The sequence below is a fragment of the Cinclus cinclus genome, chromosome 3 (genome assembly GCF_963662255.1).
Source record: "Cinclus cinclus chromosome 3, bCinCin1.1, whole genome shotgun sequence".
In the NCBI taxonomy this organism is placed as follows: domain Eukaryota; kingdom Metazoa; phylum Chordata; class Aves; order Passeriformes; family Cinclidae; genus Cinclus; species Cinclus cinclus.
In genome coordinates, this window is record NC_085048.1 from 6,800,714 (window position 1) to 6,816,041 (window position 15,328).

The 15,328-nt window shown below is 42.7% G+C and overlaps 1 protein-coding gene across 1 annotated transcript in view; it reads right to left on the bottom strand.

Annotated features, from left to right (window-relative positions):
* LOC134042395 (protein eva-1 homolog C-like) overlaps positions 1–15,328 on the bottom strand; it is a 203,324-nt gene that overhangs the window by 121,994 nt on the left and 66,002 nt on the right. Inside the window, exon 3 of the mRNA XM_062489655.1 lies at positions 14,125–14,248. Within this exon, the coding sequence (XP_062345639.1) occupies positions 14,125–14,248 (124 nt within the window). The remainder of the gene's footprint in view (positions 1–14,124; positions 14,249–15,328) is intronic.

A 15,328-nucleotide genomic window follows, 5' to 3' on the forward strand; every position in this document is an offset into this window, starting at 1 on the left:
TTCTTGGTATTTGGTGAAATCAGGAGGAATATCAATAAGACTTTTACATTGGACTTCCGGAGGGCAGGCTTTGGCCTATTTAGAAGATTTATTCAGAGAGTTCCTTGGGAAGCAGCCCTTAAAAACAAAGGAGTTCAGGAGGGGTGGGAATGCTTCAAAACAGAGATCTTGAGGACACAGGAACAGACTGTGCCTGTGTGCCGAAAGGCGAGTTGACAAGGCAAACATCCAGCCTGGAGGGGCAAGGAGGTTTTGGAGGAACTTAGGAATAAAAAGAGGATGCATCATCTTTGGAAGGAGGGTCAAGACTCTCGAGAAGTATTTAAGGGGGCTGCTAAAGCACGTAGGAAAAAAATTAGGGAGGCTAAAGCTCTGTTTGAACTAAAAATGGCGACTTTTGTAAAAGATAATAAAAAATGTTTCTGCAAACATATTAATGGTAAAAGGAAGGGTAAGTCTAGACTTTGTTCTTTATTGGATGAGGGAGGGAACTTAATAACTGCAGATGAAGAGAAGGCAGAATTGCTTCAATGCCTTCTTTGCCTCACTCTTTAGTGGGAAGATGGCTTGGACAGCTGTCCTGGATTGGTAGATGGTGTCAGGGAGCAGAATGGTCCCTCTGTTTTCCAGGAGGAGGTTGTCAGGGAACTGCTGAGCAGCTTAGATGTTCATAAATGTATGGGATCAGATGGGATCCATCCCAGGGTGATGAGGGAGCTGGCAGATGAGCTTGTAGAGCTGCTCTCCATTATTTACCAACAGTCCTGGCTCACTGAGGAGGTTCCAGATGACTGGAAGTCAGCCAGTGTGACTCCCATTCACAAGAAGAGTGGGAAGGAGGATCCTGGTAACTGTAGGCTATTTAGCCTGACCTCAGTACCTGGTACAGTAATGGAACAATTTATACTGAGTGCCATCACACAGCACTTAAGAGGATGGCCAGGGTATCAGACCCAGCCAGCAGGGGCTTAGGAGGGGTAGATCATGTTTGACCTTTTATGACCAAGTGACCTGCCTGGTGGATGCAGGAAAGGCTGTAGATGTTGTGTACCTGGACTTCAGCAAGGCCTTTGACACTGTCTCCCACAGCATTCCCTGGAAAAGCTGCAGCCCACAGCTTGGACAGGAGCTCTCTGTGCTGGATTAAGAACTGGTTGGATGGCCGGGCCCGGAGAGTGGTGGTGAACAGTGCTGCATCCAGCTGGGATCAGTCACCAGTGCTGTCCCTCAGGGGTCTGTGCTGGGGCCAGTCCTGTTCAATATTTTTATTGAGGACATGGATGAGGGTACTGAATCTTCCATGAGTAAATTTGCAGACAACACTAAGCCGGGAGCATGTGTTGATCTGTTGGAAGGTAGGAGGGCTCAGCAGAGAGACCTGGAATGGTTGGATGGATGGGCAGAGTCCAATGGGATGAAGTTTAAGAAGTCCAAGTGCCAAGTCCTGCATTTTGGCCACAATAACCCCTGCAGTGTTACAGGCTGGGGACGGTGTGGCTGGACAGTGCCCAGGCAGAAAGGGACCTGGGGGTGCTGGTCCACAGCGACTGAACATGAGCCAGCAGTGTGCCCTGGTGGCCAAGAGGGCCAATGGCCCCTGGCCTGGATCAGGAATGGTGTGGCCAGCAGGAACAGGGAGGTCATTCTTCCCCTGGACTCAGCACTGGTGAGGGCACACCTTGAGTGCTGTGTCCAGTTCTGTCCCCTCAGTTTAGGAAGGATGTTGAGACACTTGAGCACATCCAGAGGAGACAACGAGGCTGGGGAGGGGCTTGGAACACAAACCCTGTGAGGAGCAGCTGAGGGAGCTGGGGCTGTTTAACCTGGAGAAAAGGAGACTCAGGGGTGACCTCATCACTCTCTACAACTTCCTGAAAGGTGTTTGTAGTCAGGTGGGGCTGGTCTCTTTCTCCAAGCAGCAACTGACAGAACAAGAGGACACAGTCTTAAGCTAAGTCAAGGGAAAATTAGATTGGATATTAGAAAAAAGATTTTCATGGAAAGAGTGATAAAATACTGGAATGGTCTGCCTGGGGAGATGGTGGAGTCACCATCCCTGGATGTGTTTAAGAAAAGACTGGATGTGGCACTTGGTGCCATGGTTTAGTTGAGGTGTTAGGGTATGGGTTGGACTTGATGATCTTGAAGTTTCTTCCAACCTCGTGATTCTGTGAATTCTGTCCAATTCCTTATCAAGTCAGCATCATTTCCCATAGAAGACTTTCTTATCTAGGTTGCAATTGTTAAATTAACATGACTGCCCCAAGATTCCACTTCAGAACCAAACTGGACACCATCTTAGCCAGTAATTTCTCTTTAACCCAATTTTTGCCTTGCTTACATTCATCCCAGCTTTGGTATATGTTCTTCTTCATGCCACCCAAAACAAAGAACATTTCTTGCCTTGAAACTCATAAATCTTCATTATATTCACCCATTCCATCATGACCTAATTTCCTTCAGCTGATAAATGACTACATTTAATTAACAAGTGTTGGTTTGTGCTCATCTATGAAGGGCATAGGAGAGCTCTCTTCCCCACTCAGCCACTCTCCACAAGAACTGTGTTAATGGTGGGTACACCTGCAATGCTTCATGTCACTCTTCCCACCAACAGCCCTACTTCACCTATCAGCCATGGATTAATTGTAAAGCTGAGCAGCTGAGATGCACAAGTGGAATAGACAACCTTTAAGCCACCAGTTAAAATTCAACAAACTTTTACAGAATCTGGAAGCCATTCCCAAATAATAAATATGGTGACAATGCATGCGGTGAGATTTTTGTGATTTCAGCATGTCTAGGCAAAATACTTACATTGCAAAAGCCACCACATGGCAATTTTTTGTGTCAGCCTAAAGAGAGAAGCCAAAGTAAGATTAAGTATGGAAATTTGAACTTTTTACTGTGGTTGTAGTCACTCCAGACCATAATTCACTGAGTCATTAAAGACAGAAAGCACCTCTGGAGAATGTCTGGGCCAACTCCCATGTTCAGACCAGAGTCAGCTACAGCAGCAGGTGGCTGAAGGCCATATCTATTCAAGTTTTAAACACCTGCAAGGATTGAGACTTCACAACTTCCTTGGGCAATTTTTCCAGAAATCCTGTTAGCCATGTGAGAGATGAGTAGAGTGAGTACCTGTTTCCATCTCTTCTGTGGGAACCAGGAAAATGAGTTTCCAAGACAGGAAACCTATTAAACAGTAGGACAGACTCCTCTAAGCAGCATCCTTGAATAAGAGTGCTGTGCACAGGACTGCCCATGAACAGCTCATCTTGGAGATGTCCCTCCAGTACCCTTCCTAGTAACCTGTGACCACTGTTTTTATATTTTCTTTTTCTCCACAATCAGCTGATTTCCAGTAACTTCTGTAAAACATAGAGAATGCTTTTAGGGTTAAGAAGAACTAAGTCCATCCCAAAATTAAAATGAGGGAGTGAATCTCAAAGCAATGAGAGCAAAGGTCCTTTGGACCACATTCACTGCAACTACACCCTGTGGAGAAGAAGACAACTTTTACCCATGCTTCTCTTCCTGTTATATATTTATTTATTTTTCATTTCAAGCAAGTTTATTATTTCAGTATTTTACCCTCTTTTTCACTTTGAAAGATACAAGCAGTTTCTGGCCTTCAAGACTCTGAATGTAAATCATAGATTCATCAATTCCTAAAATTGTTTGGCTTGGAAGGGACCTTAAAGATCATCCCATTCCAACCCCCTGTCATGGGGAGGGACACCTTCCACTATCCCAAGTTGCTCACAGTCCCATCCAAACTGGCCTTGAACATTTCCAGGAGTGGGTCAGCCACAGCTTCTCTGGGCAACCCATGCCAGTGTCTCGACGCACTCAGTGTGAAGGATTTCTTCCTAATATCCAATCTGAATCTACCCTCCTTTAAAGAGCAGATTTAGATTAGATATGTGGTTTAAAACCATTCTCCCTCATCCTATCAGGGGACAAGTCAAGAGAGATCAGAAGTTTCTCCCAATGACAAAAGCCTACTATTTAGACCAGTTCACATTTCTATGGCTCCTTTCTTTTCTGTTTACTTATAATTTTACTTATGATGTGCACTTCATCTCCTGAGTTCCAGAGCTTCCTCCTAATCCATGTGAACCTGCTAGTAATGAGAACTTTCTGTTCATATCAGGATTTGAATAAAACCATATCTATCCAATCAGCATTCCCTTAGGCATGGTTGGGTGGAGGAAACCTTTCCAGGACAGCAAAGGCCTCCAGAGTCCTTGAATACAGTCCTTGCTATCACTCCCCAACAAGCATTTTACTGTGGGCTGCCTGGGGACTGCCTCATTTCAAAGGAACCTAAAAAGGATTTTACCTTTAATTTGGAGCATAAAATAAAGTTAAGAGTGTCACAAATTTGTACATTTGCATGGAAATATCTTTTAATATTATTTCAGTTCAATTTTCCCTTGAGAAAAATTTTGTGAAGATGTTCTCATTTAATTTTTAAGAATTGAAGTTTGCCACCCTTGATAGCCTGGTGTGCACCTCTTCTACAGGAGATAATCTGAAACTCTGAAAGATATAATTCAGATGACAGTCCAGAATTATATTAAATAGGCAGCCTGCCAACTTCAAAAGCACCCTGAAAACTCAAGAGCGCCAAGTTTTGGAGGTCTGAAACCCTTTCGACTAGTAAGAAGATTGTTCTTTGCAAACGACCTTGTCAGGTTCCTTTAAAATTACACTCCTGATGCACCCATCCAATTTGCAGTGTCTAAAAGGCACCTCTCCCCACTGTCACTTTCATTAGTCTGAAGTAGTTGTCCTTTTATATTTTGCTGTGAAAAGGCTGGCAGTGCTGCAAATTAACTGCTACATTTCATTTCCAACATAGAGTTCAGATGCACCTAGTTGCACTTTCCTGTCCGACAAAGAGAAGTATATGGTTATCTAAGGAGGAAAAAAAGAAAAAATCAAAATACGTGCACTAAACTAAGAGATGGGAGTTAAAAATAACACCTGGGTGCTGAGGACAAATCTAATTTTTTTCCCATTTCTTCTATTAATGAAATTGGGCTGATATCCTGAAGCAGCTAGGACTTACTGGTGCTTTGCTGCCTAAGTCTCTGCCTCATCATTTTTCAGTCCTGCTTCCAAAGACCTGCTGGCTAAAGTTCAGCGAAATTTGACAGAAACATCGAGATGACAGATGCAGTGAAGTCCCTGTACATTTTTTCTAAGAAGTGGTACCCAATTTCAGAAGAGATCGAAACCAGTGGCAAAGCTGGTTGTAATCATTGCACTGTCCCACCAGTCAACAAGCATGGATTTACAATGTGTAAACCAGACAGCTATTAAACTGTAAACTGTAAACCTGGCTAGCTATCGTGGACTTAAATCTGGACTAGCTGCACCATAGGAGGCAACATGGGAAGCACAGCCAAAACTTTTGTACTCCAATGAAAATATGGGAGGGATGCACTACGGAAAAGTAGCTTGAAGATATATAATCAAAAAGACTTTATTAGCACCACTGCTCACAGAAGTTTTGTTCTGCCCTTCCAGTTATTGTATAAATCTGAAGTAATGCTGCTAAAGTTATTAAAATAGATGAAAAGGAGAATTTAGTCTTATATCATTAAAATAGTTTTCTTCAGATGTTAAAATAATGGTGATAATAATTCTGACATAGGAATATTAAAAGGCTACCTGACTGATATTTTTACATATAACCCACTGGGCTGCCTGGAGCATACAATATGGGAAAATGAGGTCTACTAGATTAAAAGCTATTTCACTACTGTCCTAAATAATTAAATACACAGTATTCCCTCAACGGCTTTGCCTAAGAAGAAAAAAATTGTAGCTGGGAGAAATACAGTAACCAAATTTACCAAATTCATCATGGATGCTTTAGAAGTCTCAGTTTGCAGAGACATGAATAGGTGACAACCTCCAGTGCCTTTGAAGTACTCAGAAAAATCAGTATGTGAGAAGAGCTTGATACACTATTAGTATGATAAAACACTGAAAATATCAGGAGATACCTGTTTTTAAAATGTGTAGCTAATTTGCAAACCAAGTGTGGACAGATATTGAAAAACTAATGAGGAAATGCACAGCAATTGAAAGAGTTTATTACCATGACAATATCCCAGAGATTATTTACTCTTCTCAGCTTTTTTTCTTTCTTTTTCTTTTTTTATTCCTTTTTTTTCTTTTTTTTTTCCTAAAAGACATTTATTTGAGAAGAAAAATTGGTCTATATTTTAAGACTTGAGCAAGTCCATATATAGGACCTCCTGCAGAAAAGCTGTATAAATTTACTTCTCTGTTCTGTGAGTCCTATACTCACATTTTAATCTGTGGAGTCAATACAATAGATCCAAATTTCCACAGAAGTTAACCTCTGCAGCATCCCAGTTTGCTTTTAAGAATATGATTTCTGGTACACACTTTTCATCTCAGTTCTTCACAGGTACACCAGAAAATCTTAAAATTTGTCATTCAGTGCTTGCAAACCTCTTCCATAGAAGCACTGTGTTGGGATTTAAATTTACGGGCTCCACTTCTCCCAGCTTGGTTTCCTCGTGTTCTGGTTAATCTTAGCTCCTAGGACACTCCTTGATCTTCTGAGAAGACTCCCAGATCACTTTTCCCCTGCCAGCAGCCAAAACCTTTTCAGATACTTGCAGGATCAGACACCAGACAGCCTCTGCCATCAGTACATTAAGGCACCAGAGGTGCCACAGTGCCCAGGGATGGGCTGGATCTCCTGAGGAACATAGGAAGTTCCTCCTGGCACTGCTGTTGACTCACCTACTCCAGCATGAAAGACCATGGTCTAACCCTTCCTTGTCCTTAACTTAAAATTCATGGCTTAAAAAAGGGTATTGTTATCCCTGGTTTGTTGTGGGGTTTTTCCCGACCCCACAGAAAACCTAAATGTCAATGGACAAAGAGGATCTGTAAAAGTCACAGCTCCAGCATTTTATACAATTTAGGCAGATTCCAGAATTTCTTTTTTAGTGGTTCACATCTGGATAGTGGAGACCTGATCCAGGAAAGGGAATCCTTTTATCTACACAATAGGAAACACCATGGTTTTCACTGACTTTTGATTTTATTTTATTCTCTTTTTTTTTTTAACTCTCCAAGGTCCAGCAGCAATTTTCTTCTCTGCAGGGGCAGAAAATTATGAAAATAATAAAAATAGTGTAATATAATTACATAAGTGATATTTCCATTTATTATATTAGTTAATATATTGTATTAATATTGCAATCATATTTATAATTAAACTGAAAACAATCTCTGCATTTGCTGATACTGGAATCACATGTTCCTGTTAATCCTGCTCCTGGCAGTCCAGTGATTAATGTAGATAGGGCTATTTGACAGCTCCTGAAAATCTCTGTGCATCAACAGCTTAAAACAATATTAATCATTAGCATTAGCATTTCTCTGGCCCCAACTGTGGGCTGATAGATCTGTCCTCTGTTGTTTACAACTGTTCCTTTATTTACACCTTTTCATCGCCACAGCGGTTGCTGCCTGAGGTTTTACTGCCCTTATAAATTTCCACTCCCTGCACCACTTTAACAGTTTTGAAATAATACAGATAAGCAAGAGGGAGCTGGTGAATGCAGGAGGCCAAAGGCTCATTCTGTTGCCTCGGTGGCTGGGCCATTAAACATCCCCAGCTCCATCGTGCTGCTTTGGGAAGCCTGGCCCACCAAAAAGCAATGCAGCAAACAATACCGTGAACTTCTCTTGCCACCAATAAACCTGTCTGATGAAGGAGATTAATGCTTTTCTGAAAGGGTTGATGACTACTGAATCCCCAATCTATCCCAGCACTAAAATCAATCACCAGCATTAAAGTGACCAGGAATACATTTAGGTCCTTCTTTGCTCTCATCTTAAACTTCCACAAAACCTCTGTACTTTCTATAGCACTCTGCTCTTGCTCACAGCGTTTTACAGATTCTGTCTAGGGAATGCAAGCCTTGAGGATGTGTGATGAGATGTGGCTTTTCAGGCTGTGTTCACTGAATTTAACAGAAAAAATGTAATTCCCAGCCAAGCAAAGCCCACACAAGATTCAATACTGAAGGTATGGGTTGTAGGAAAATTAAAAGTTGGACAAGAGGCACTCACTACAAGCCTAGATGGTCCTTCCACAATGTCCTTTCTATACTTTTCAGCCAATTTAGCTGAAATCTGATGAGCAGACCTCACCATTTCACCAAAAGACATGAAATCACAACACAGAGCAGAGCTCTTCAATGTTCTTTGATACTCGAATAGCTCTGGCAGCACTAATGGTATTCTGCTGTTTGCCCAGGTTTTGAAGTACCCCTGGCAAAAAAAAATTACACATCATCACCAAAAGGCAGACAATCCTGGGTCACAGTATGGCAGCATTGTCACTGTATAATAAAGAGCACAAATTTGAAGACGACACTTTTATCAGAAGGTGATCTAATTCCTAATCAATTTTTTAATTCGGTTGCTTTTAGCTAAAGCTGCCTAGGGCTGTTGAGAAAAACAAAGTTATCTGAGTAAAATTTTGGTAAAGACATCAGGATGGTCATTCTCATGTTTGAAAAAAAAAAAAAGTCATTGACTTTTCACAAGAATTAACTGGGCTTATGTTTTTTTCTTACATTTTATCAAATCTATGGTGAAGATAATGAAAGCCTGTTCTCCTCAAAACATGTGTCCAGTTGATTCTCAGCCCAAAGGTTGTCCAAGAAATCAAAGCTACAGGTTCCAAACTAGGACAACGTGATCTCCTTCACCCCCTTCCCTCCTCCTGACTCCTCACAAACTTCTGGCACATCACCCTTTGCCAGCAAACCTTTCCTTCCCAGATACATTTCTCAGAGCCTTGATGTTCCTTTCCTAAATAAGCTTTTTTATTGTTACAGAGGGATTTGAGCTGAAATTGGAGCCAAGGTCACAATCCAGGCTTTCTGAAACTTCAAAGGCTTCAGGCTTACATTTGTGAATAGAAGGTAGAGCAGCAAAGTTTGGATTTACACTTTGTTACATCACTGGGATGATTAGTACAGGGGGGTTTCATATTCACCATCCTTCAAATTATCACATCCAGCTGCTTCACTCAGCATTTAAAAATGAAATAAAAATAATTTAAACAAAAACATTGGATGTAGATTATCCCTCCCAGAGTCCTTGAAGTCATAAGCTAAAGTAGTAACTGCCCAAGAGAAAAGTGGGAAAATATCACTATAGCATTTTATGGGAAGCTGCAACTTTAGGCTTTTCAGAGCTGAGAAGGAATCAGTGCATCCAGGACAGTGTGGTAATGGCAAAGGAGGACACAAAAGAAAATGTGGGGGGGTCTCATGGAGTAAGTCAAATAAATAAGGTAGGATCCATCTCCTTTCTTAACAGCACTGGCTGGAAATGGCCACTCAGACAACACATCTCATCCTAAGTATTCCCTCTGCAGAGCAGGACAAACATTTATGGCCCCATTTTGTTCAGGAGCATTGACACTTTTGAAACAGCAAAGCCAAAAAAAAAATCAAACAACCCAAAAGCCACAATGGGCAAAGAGCTGCTGTGCAGGGGCAGATGGATCCCTGCTGGTGCAATAGCCCAGAGGAGTGACCAAACCCAATAAAATCAGCTGCAATGATATTGTGGGGATGCAGAGAGGTGATGTTATTTCTTCAGCATGACTTGGGCAGCCCCACAGATCCTATTCCCAGCCAGGATTAGATCACACAGCCCCTCCAGAAGGTCTGGCACACAGAGCAAATATTTCCTAGCTTACAATAACACACCATCTTACATAGTTCTCTGTCTCTGAAGTGAGGGGGATGAACAAATACTGAATTGTTTGAATAATACTGGTGGATCCAGATTTCAGTTAGAGGGAATTCATGTTAGACCAATTAAATAGTATGTCAATTCCCTCTAATTATCTGTTCCTGCAGCCCACCCAGTAATTACACTTAATGGGTCTAAATCAAATCAGCAGGTTACCTGGGAAATAATTGGATTTATGTGCAATTTTTTAATGATCCTGAAAGGTACCCTGGAGATTTAAGTCCCCTCGGTGTTCAGGGTTTGATCCTAGGCTTCAATGTGCTTTGGATATGGATCTCGGGATACATTGGCCCTGATAAATCGAATGTGCCCACTCCCTGGCACCAAAGCCCACTGGAGTGGGACCACTATCCTCACAACTTTTTTAACTTCTAAAATGAGGTAGCCATACCCAGACTTCCCACTGGAAACCATCTCTGGCCAGTGCTAAATGCCAAACTACATCTACACTAGGAGAGAACAACTCCAGGCTTCAGTGCTGCAGCAGCACATCCCCACCTTGAGCTGCAGGGAGCCTACAGGGGCTCTGCTGAGGCTGTGGAGAGCAGGAGGTTTTGAAGAGACATCTGTGCTCTGCTGAGACCTGTGCTGTGCCTTCGACCATTCCCCCAAAGGGTGGTGCACATTAGAAACTAAGGCACACATGGTATAGAAAAATAAAATAAACCACAGAATCAATTGAGGTTGGAAGAGATCAAGATCATCAAGTCCAAACTTTGATTGAACCACCACATCAACTAAAAATAACATCTAAGCTTCTGTAGACTTTGATGAACCTTGGCCTTCAAGTCACTTGGTAGTTGTAAATAAATCTCCCTTGCCCCAAACTGAGACAGAACAGAGCATTTTGTTGATCATTTCTCATCTCCTTAAACACCCTAAATTTTAAAATTAAAAGTACACACATATCGTGTATTTATTTATTTATTTACAGACACAGAGAATTTGCAGGTTTGCCAAACTCCTGACACTTAAAAGCAGTACCACGCACATATCTGAGTCCTGTACACGCAAGATGAGACCCAGATCCACCTAGTGGGTCAGAGGAGACCATGAATAACATAAGGCTTCCCAAAAAACACAAGTAAATTCATTTCTCACTGCTTCTAATTAAGCATGCACATCTCTGGACTATTTATTTTAATTTCTAGAGGAGGTGAGCTGCAACACCTCTGCACAAGTTTTCCCTGCTCCAGCAAGAGCAGTCTCTGAGGGATGAGTACAGGAGACATCCCCTCATTGCCCTGCTCCCCAGAGCCCCACCATCTGAAAAACCTTTGTCTTTCAGTTTCAGCATGATTTACTGTCCTCCATCTCCTTGAAATTCTGCCCATGACAAACCAAAATAGCACCTTGCCTTGTGCATGAACCCCACACATCAAGTGAGCATCGAAACCACTCGATTTCAAATGCAGGAGAATGTCAGGGAGACATAACTGCAGTGACAGTGGCTCGAGGGGATGACTGCACCATCTCATAAATCTTCAGCAAAGGTACAAGCAAATGCCACTAACTTCAGTTTTACTTTCTTTCAAGGAAGTCTTTCTCTTTGGATAACTACCTCTGTTCAGGGGCCTTCTGAGGCTTCAGCATGACTCTGACAATGGAGGAGCTTGGGTATCCTTATTTTATAATAAAGATGACTTGTCCAAACTCTGCAGGCCACTTCCCAAAGTGCCTCTAACACCTGTATACAAGAGAACTCACACTCATTTTACCTAGGTAGGTACTGAACCAAAACACCTACTTCAGTGACATGATCATAATAGGCCCCCTCAATAAGCAACAAAAAGAACTAGATATCCCTATAAATTCAAGACAATTCAGCCTTTAAATACCCTCTTATCAAAGTATTTCTGTTATATCTGCTGTTAAGACAAATTCAGAAACAGAACCCAAGAAGTTGTATTTGTCTTTTGACAAAGCTATGAATCAAGTCCGGTGCCAGGCAGTGAGCTCTTCACAAGGACTCTGATTACAACTCTGTGTGCTCACACTTTCTGGAACACCTCAACATTTCATAGGACCACAGTCTTGGGGTTCAGCTCTTAAGCACATATTCACTTATAGCTCATAAACAATACTCAAATAGTCAGTAACTCAAAAAGCCCACCAAAATTTCTCATGGTCCTGTATTTTGCATTTTACAGATGCATCATGCCTTGGTCCCCTCATTGGCCTTCTCCCTGTAGAAAGGTGGAAAGGCTTATTGAACTCACAACAGCACTAGATACTGTTTGTGAGACTCGAAGCTAACATTTTGAATTATCAGGGAAAGGCTGACTATGACCTGGTATCTCTGGACAAATCTAATTCTCACATATTTCAAACACTGTTAGTTATCTAGTGGGTTCTGATTAAAAGTCTGCCCAATCACTAAGAAACAATAATTTCTGTCAGATTATCATGTTTCACTCTGCAAAATTTAAGCTGCCTGAAAAATGTCTTGGGGAAATATTTTCAAGCAGCTTCCCCTGCTCTCTTTCAGGAAAAATCACCTACCCTAGACACTGACAAACTCTTTCTATTCTACCATATCTGTAATTAGCAAAGAATGCCAAGCCATAAATATTGATGCACACTTGGTTCCTGAAGTACCTTCAGAAGTTCAGCACAGGCCTCAAGAGTCAGATTTTTCAAGTGAGCTTTGATACAAACCCTGCAGGTTCAGGAGGACTTGTCAGAACACCCTGATAATCACCCCTCTCAAAGAGATGCATTTCTCACCTAACAAGGGATGTTATAATCACTCGTGAAAGTCCCACAACAAATGCAGGTTCTTCATTACCTACTTCTGATTTGAATTCCACACAGACCTGGCCAGACCCCCTCACTTCATTAGCACAGGTCTCTGCCTGCTGGGGCAAAAAGTCTTTTGTGCTGCTGATGGCAGAATCTGAATGTTTCTGCTTTTGCTTTAAACCTTTTTCTAAAGTCGGATCTGTTTTTCCCTCCTGTGAAAACTTCCCTTTTTTTTGTTTCTTCCCCAAAATATTGCTGATGTGATGCTAGGGCCACATTAGTTATATCATCTAAAAATCTTGAAGCTGAAATGCCATGTCCAGACTAATTGCTATGTCCAGTTAATTCATAGAATCATTAAGGCTGTAAAAAATCTCTAAGATCACCAAGTCCAACCATTAACCCAGCACTGCCAAGTCCACTGCTAAACCATGTCCCTAAGCACCACATCTACACTTCCAACCATGGCGATTCCACCACTTCCCTTGGAAGGGTAGAACAAGGCAGCTTGTTCCAATGCTTGACCATCCCTTCAGTAAAGAGATTTTTCTAGTTTTTAGATTCTACCTAAATCCCCCTGGTGCATCCTGAGGCTGTTTTCTCTTGTCATATCATTTGTTACTTGGAAGAAGAGACTGACCCCCACCTTGGTACAACCTCCTTTCAGGTGGTTGTAGAGAGTGAAAAAGTCCTCCCTGAGCCTCCTCTTCTTCAGGCTAAACACTCCCAGCTCCCTCAGATGCTCCTCATCAGACTTGTGCTCAAATAGAAATGGGTCCTGCTCTCCAGCTGACATCAGTGGGCACAGATCAAACATGATCCATCTCCAAAATAATGTATCTGCTTCCAAAGCCCCAATGGAGAATGGTATCTAGGCTGTGTTAACTCCAGTGCTGGGGCCAGGAATTGGCCAAGAGGATGTTGGTTGTCCCAAGCCAAAGCTGCCCTGGGCTCCCTCCTCTGCAGCAAGCATGACTGCACCCCAGTACTCAGCCCCATTTAATTTAAACACAGCTAACGAGATCATGAAAAACACAGGTTAACATCTCCCAGCCTGATGTGGGAGCAATTAAAAGCTGGCTTCTGGCACTGTGTGGGCAGGTGATGCCCCTGTCACACCACTATCACCAGGGCTTCCTGAGGCAGCCAGCTCTGAAGGAAGGTTTTGTCCAGGCAAAGAGCTCCTGCTGCCCCTGGAGGAGCCATCAGAGAGGGGACAAGTCCCTATACCCCACCAGGACAGGAGGGAGCACGCAGGTGGGGTCAGGAAGAGCTCACCCATCACCGACAGCATGAGCTTAACACTGGCAAAGGCTGGCACTGGCACCTGCAAGAAGCAATCGAAACTCTGCTGGCAAGCAGGGAGACAGAGCAGGAGCATCCCAGCAAGGCAGCAAGTAAGGAGGAAAGAGGAAATGCTCCCCACGGGGAGTTATCTTACACTGAAAATAAAGGTGGAAGGGAACTAGAAGGCCTCTGTGGTGAGTACTAAGCATGAAAATGCTTTGGTCTCCACAAAGCAAACAGATTTAATAGAGAAACACTTACTTGGCCTGCACTTGTACCACACGAGGAGGTACTTGCTGGTCCCAGGGCATGGATCCATCCCGAACAGCCGGCTGTTGACAAGGAACTGGCAGCTCCGCCTGTCCTGGCACTCATCCAGCATCTTCTGCAGCCAGGGATATGCACAAGAAACAGAAACAAAAGCACTTAAGTGTCTCCACTAAAGGGAATGTCAAACAGAGACAAAGTGCAGGAAGGCAAGGCCATCCCTGCCTCCACCACCAGCCCTGGCAAGAGGCAGGTGATGATGATCAACACAGCAGGTACCACAGGAGCCACGGATTCAGTGCTCCTTGCACTCTTAGGAGCAGGTTTTCATCCCCTGGCATGGGTGCAAAAGAAAGGATTTGCACTTGGATGGTCACAGAGATTTTAAACACTTGCATGCCATTTAATCATAATATAAGACAGTACAATCCCAGGAAAAGCAGTTTTGAGGACATGGATCTACCTTGACAGTTAAAAGTAAAAACTTGAACTCTGCCACCACCAATCTGCTTTAGATTTCCCTAGAGATACACAACTTCAAGACAGCTCTTGTCTCAGTTATATAAAAGCTGGTATAACTATATACATAAATTGCTGGTATTCCAATAATTAGCAGTTGTGGTGGGAACACTGTTATACCGCCAACTGAGTCAGTTTTTAATAGGGTTCATTCCTCTTCCCCCATGATTATTACATTCTTTTAGCAAAACTCAGGAAGGGGCTGTGAGTCAGGGGGTTCTCTCACTACTGTCATTTGGGGTCCTACCCCCTTTTCTGCTTTTCCTCTAGCACTTGCTGCCCACTCCCCCATTCATAACACACACAAAAACTCCATCTCAGAATCCACAGGGGCAAGACATTCTGTCTCCTGCTAGAAAATAGCTTCATTAAGGAAGATTAATGATTTCTTTTAACCCTGTGATCCTCTAAAGCAATAGGGGGGGAGAATATTATTAAGTGGGGCAGTAATTAAGTTTTAAATTCAGCTGGATGGCTAGGGTGGCATTTATGTACTCCTGTAGAGCCCCTAAAGCGCTAAAATTACCATAATGTTTGCCTGACACACATGAACCTGTCAGAGCATTTTGAGACCACAGAGCGAGGTAATCCAGCAGCCTTAAGTCCCTGTGATACAGAGCTGTGAATTCCAGCCCCAAAACAATTAATTTTCACTTGCAAGGAGGGACTGGAAAATCCT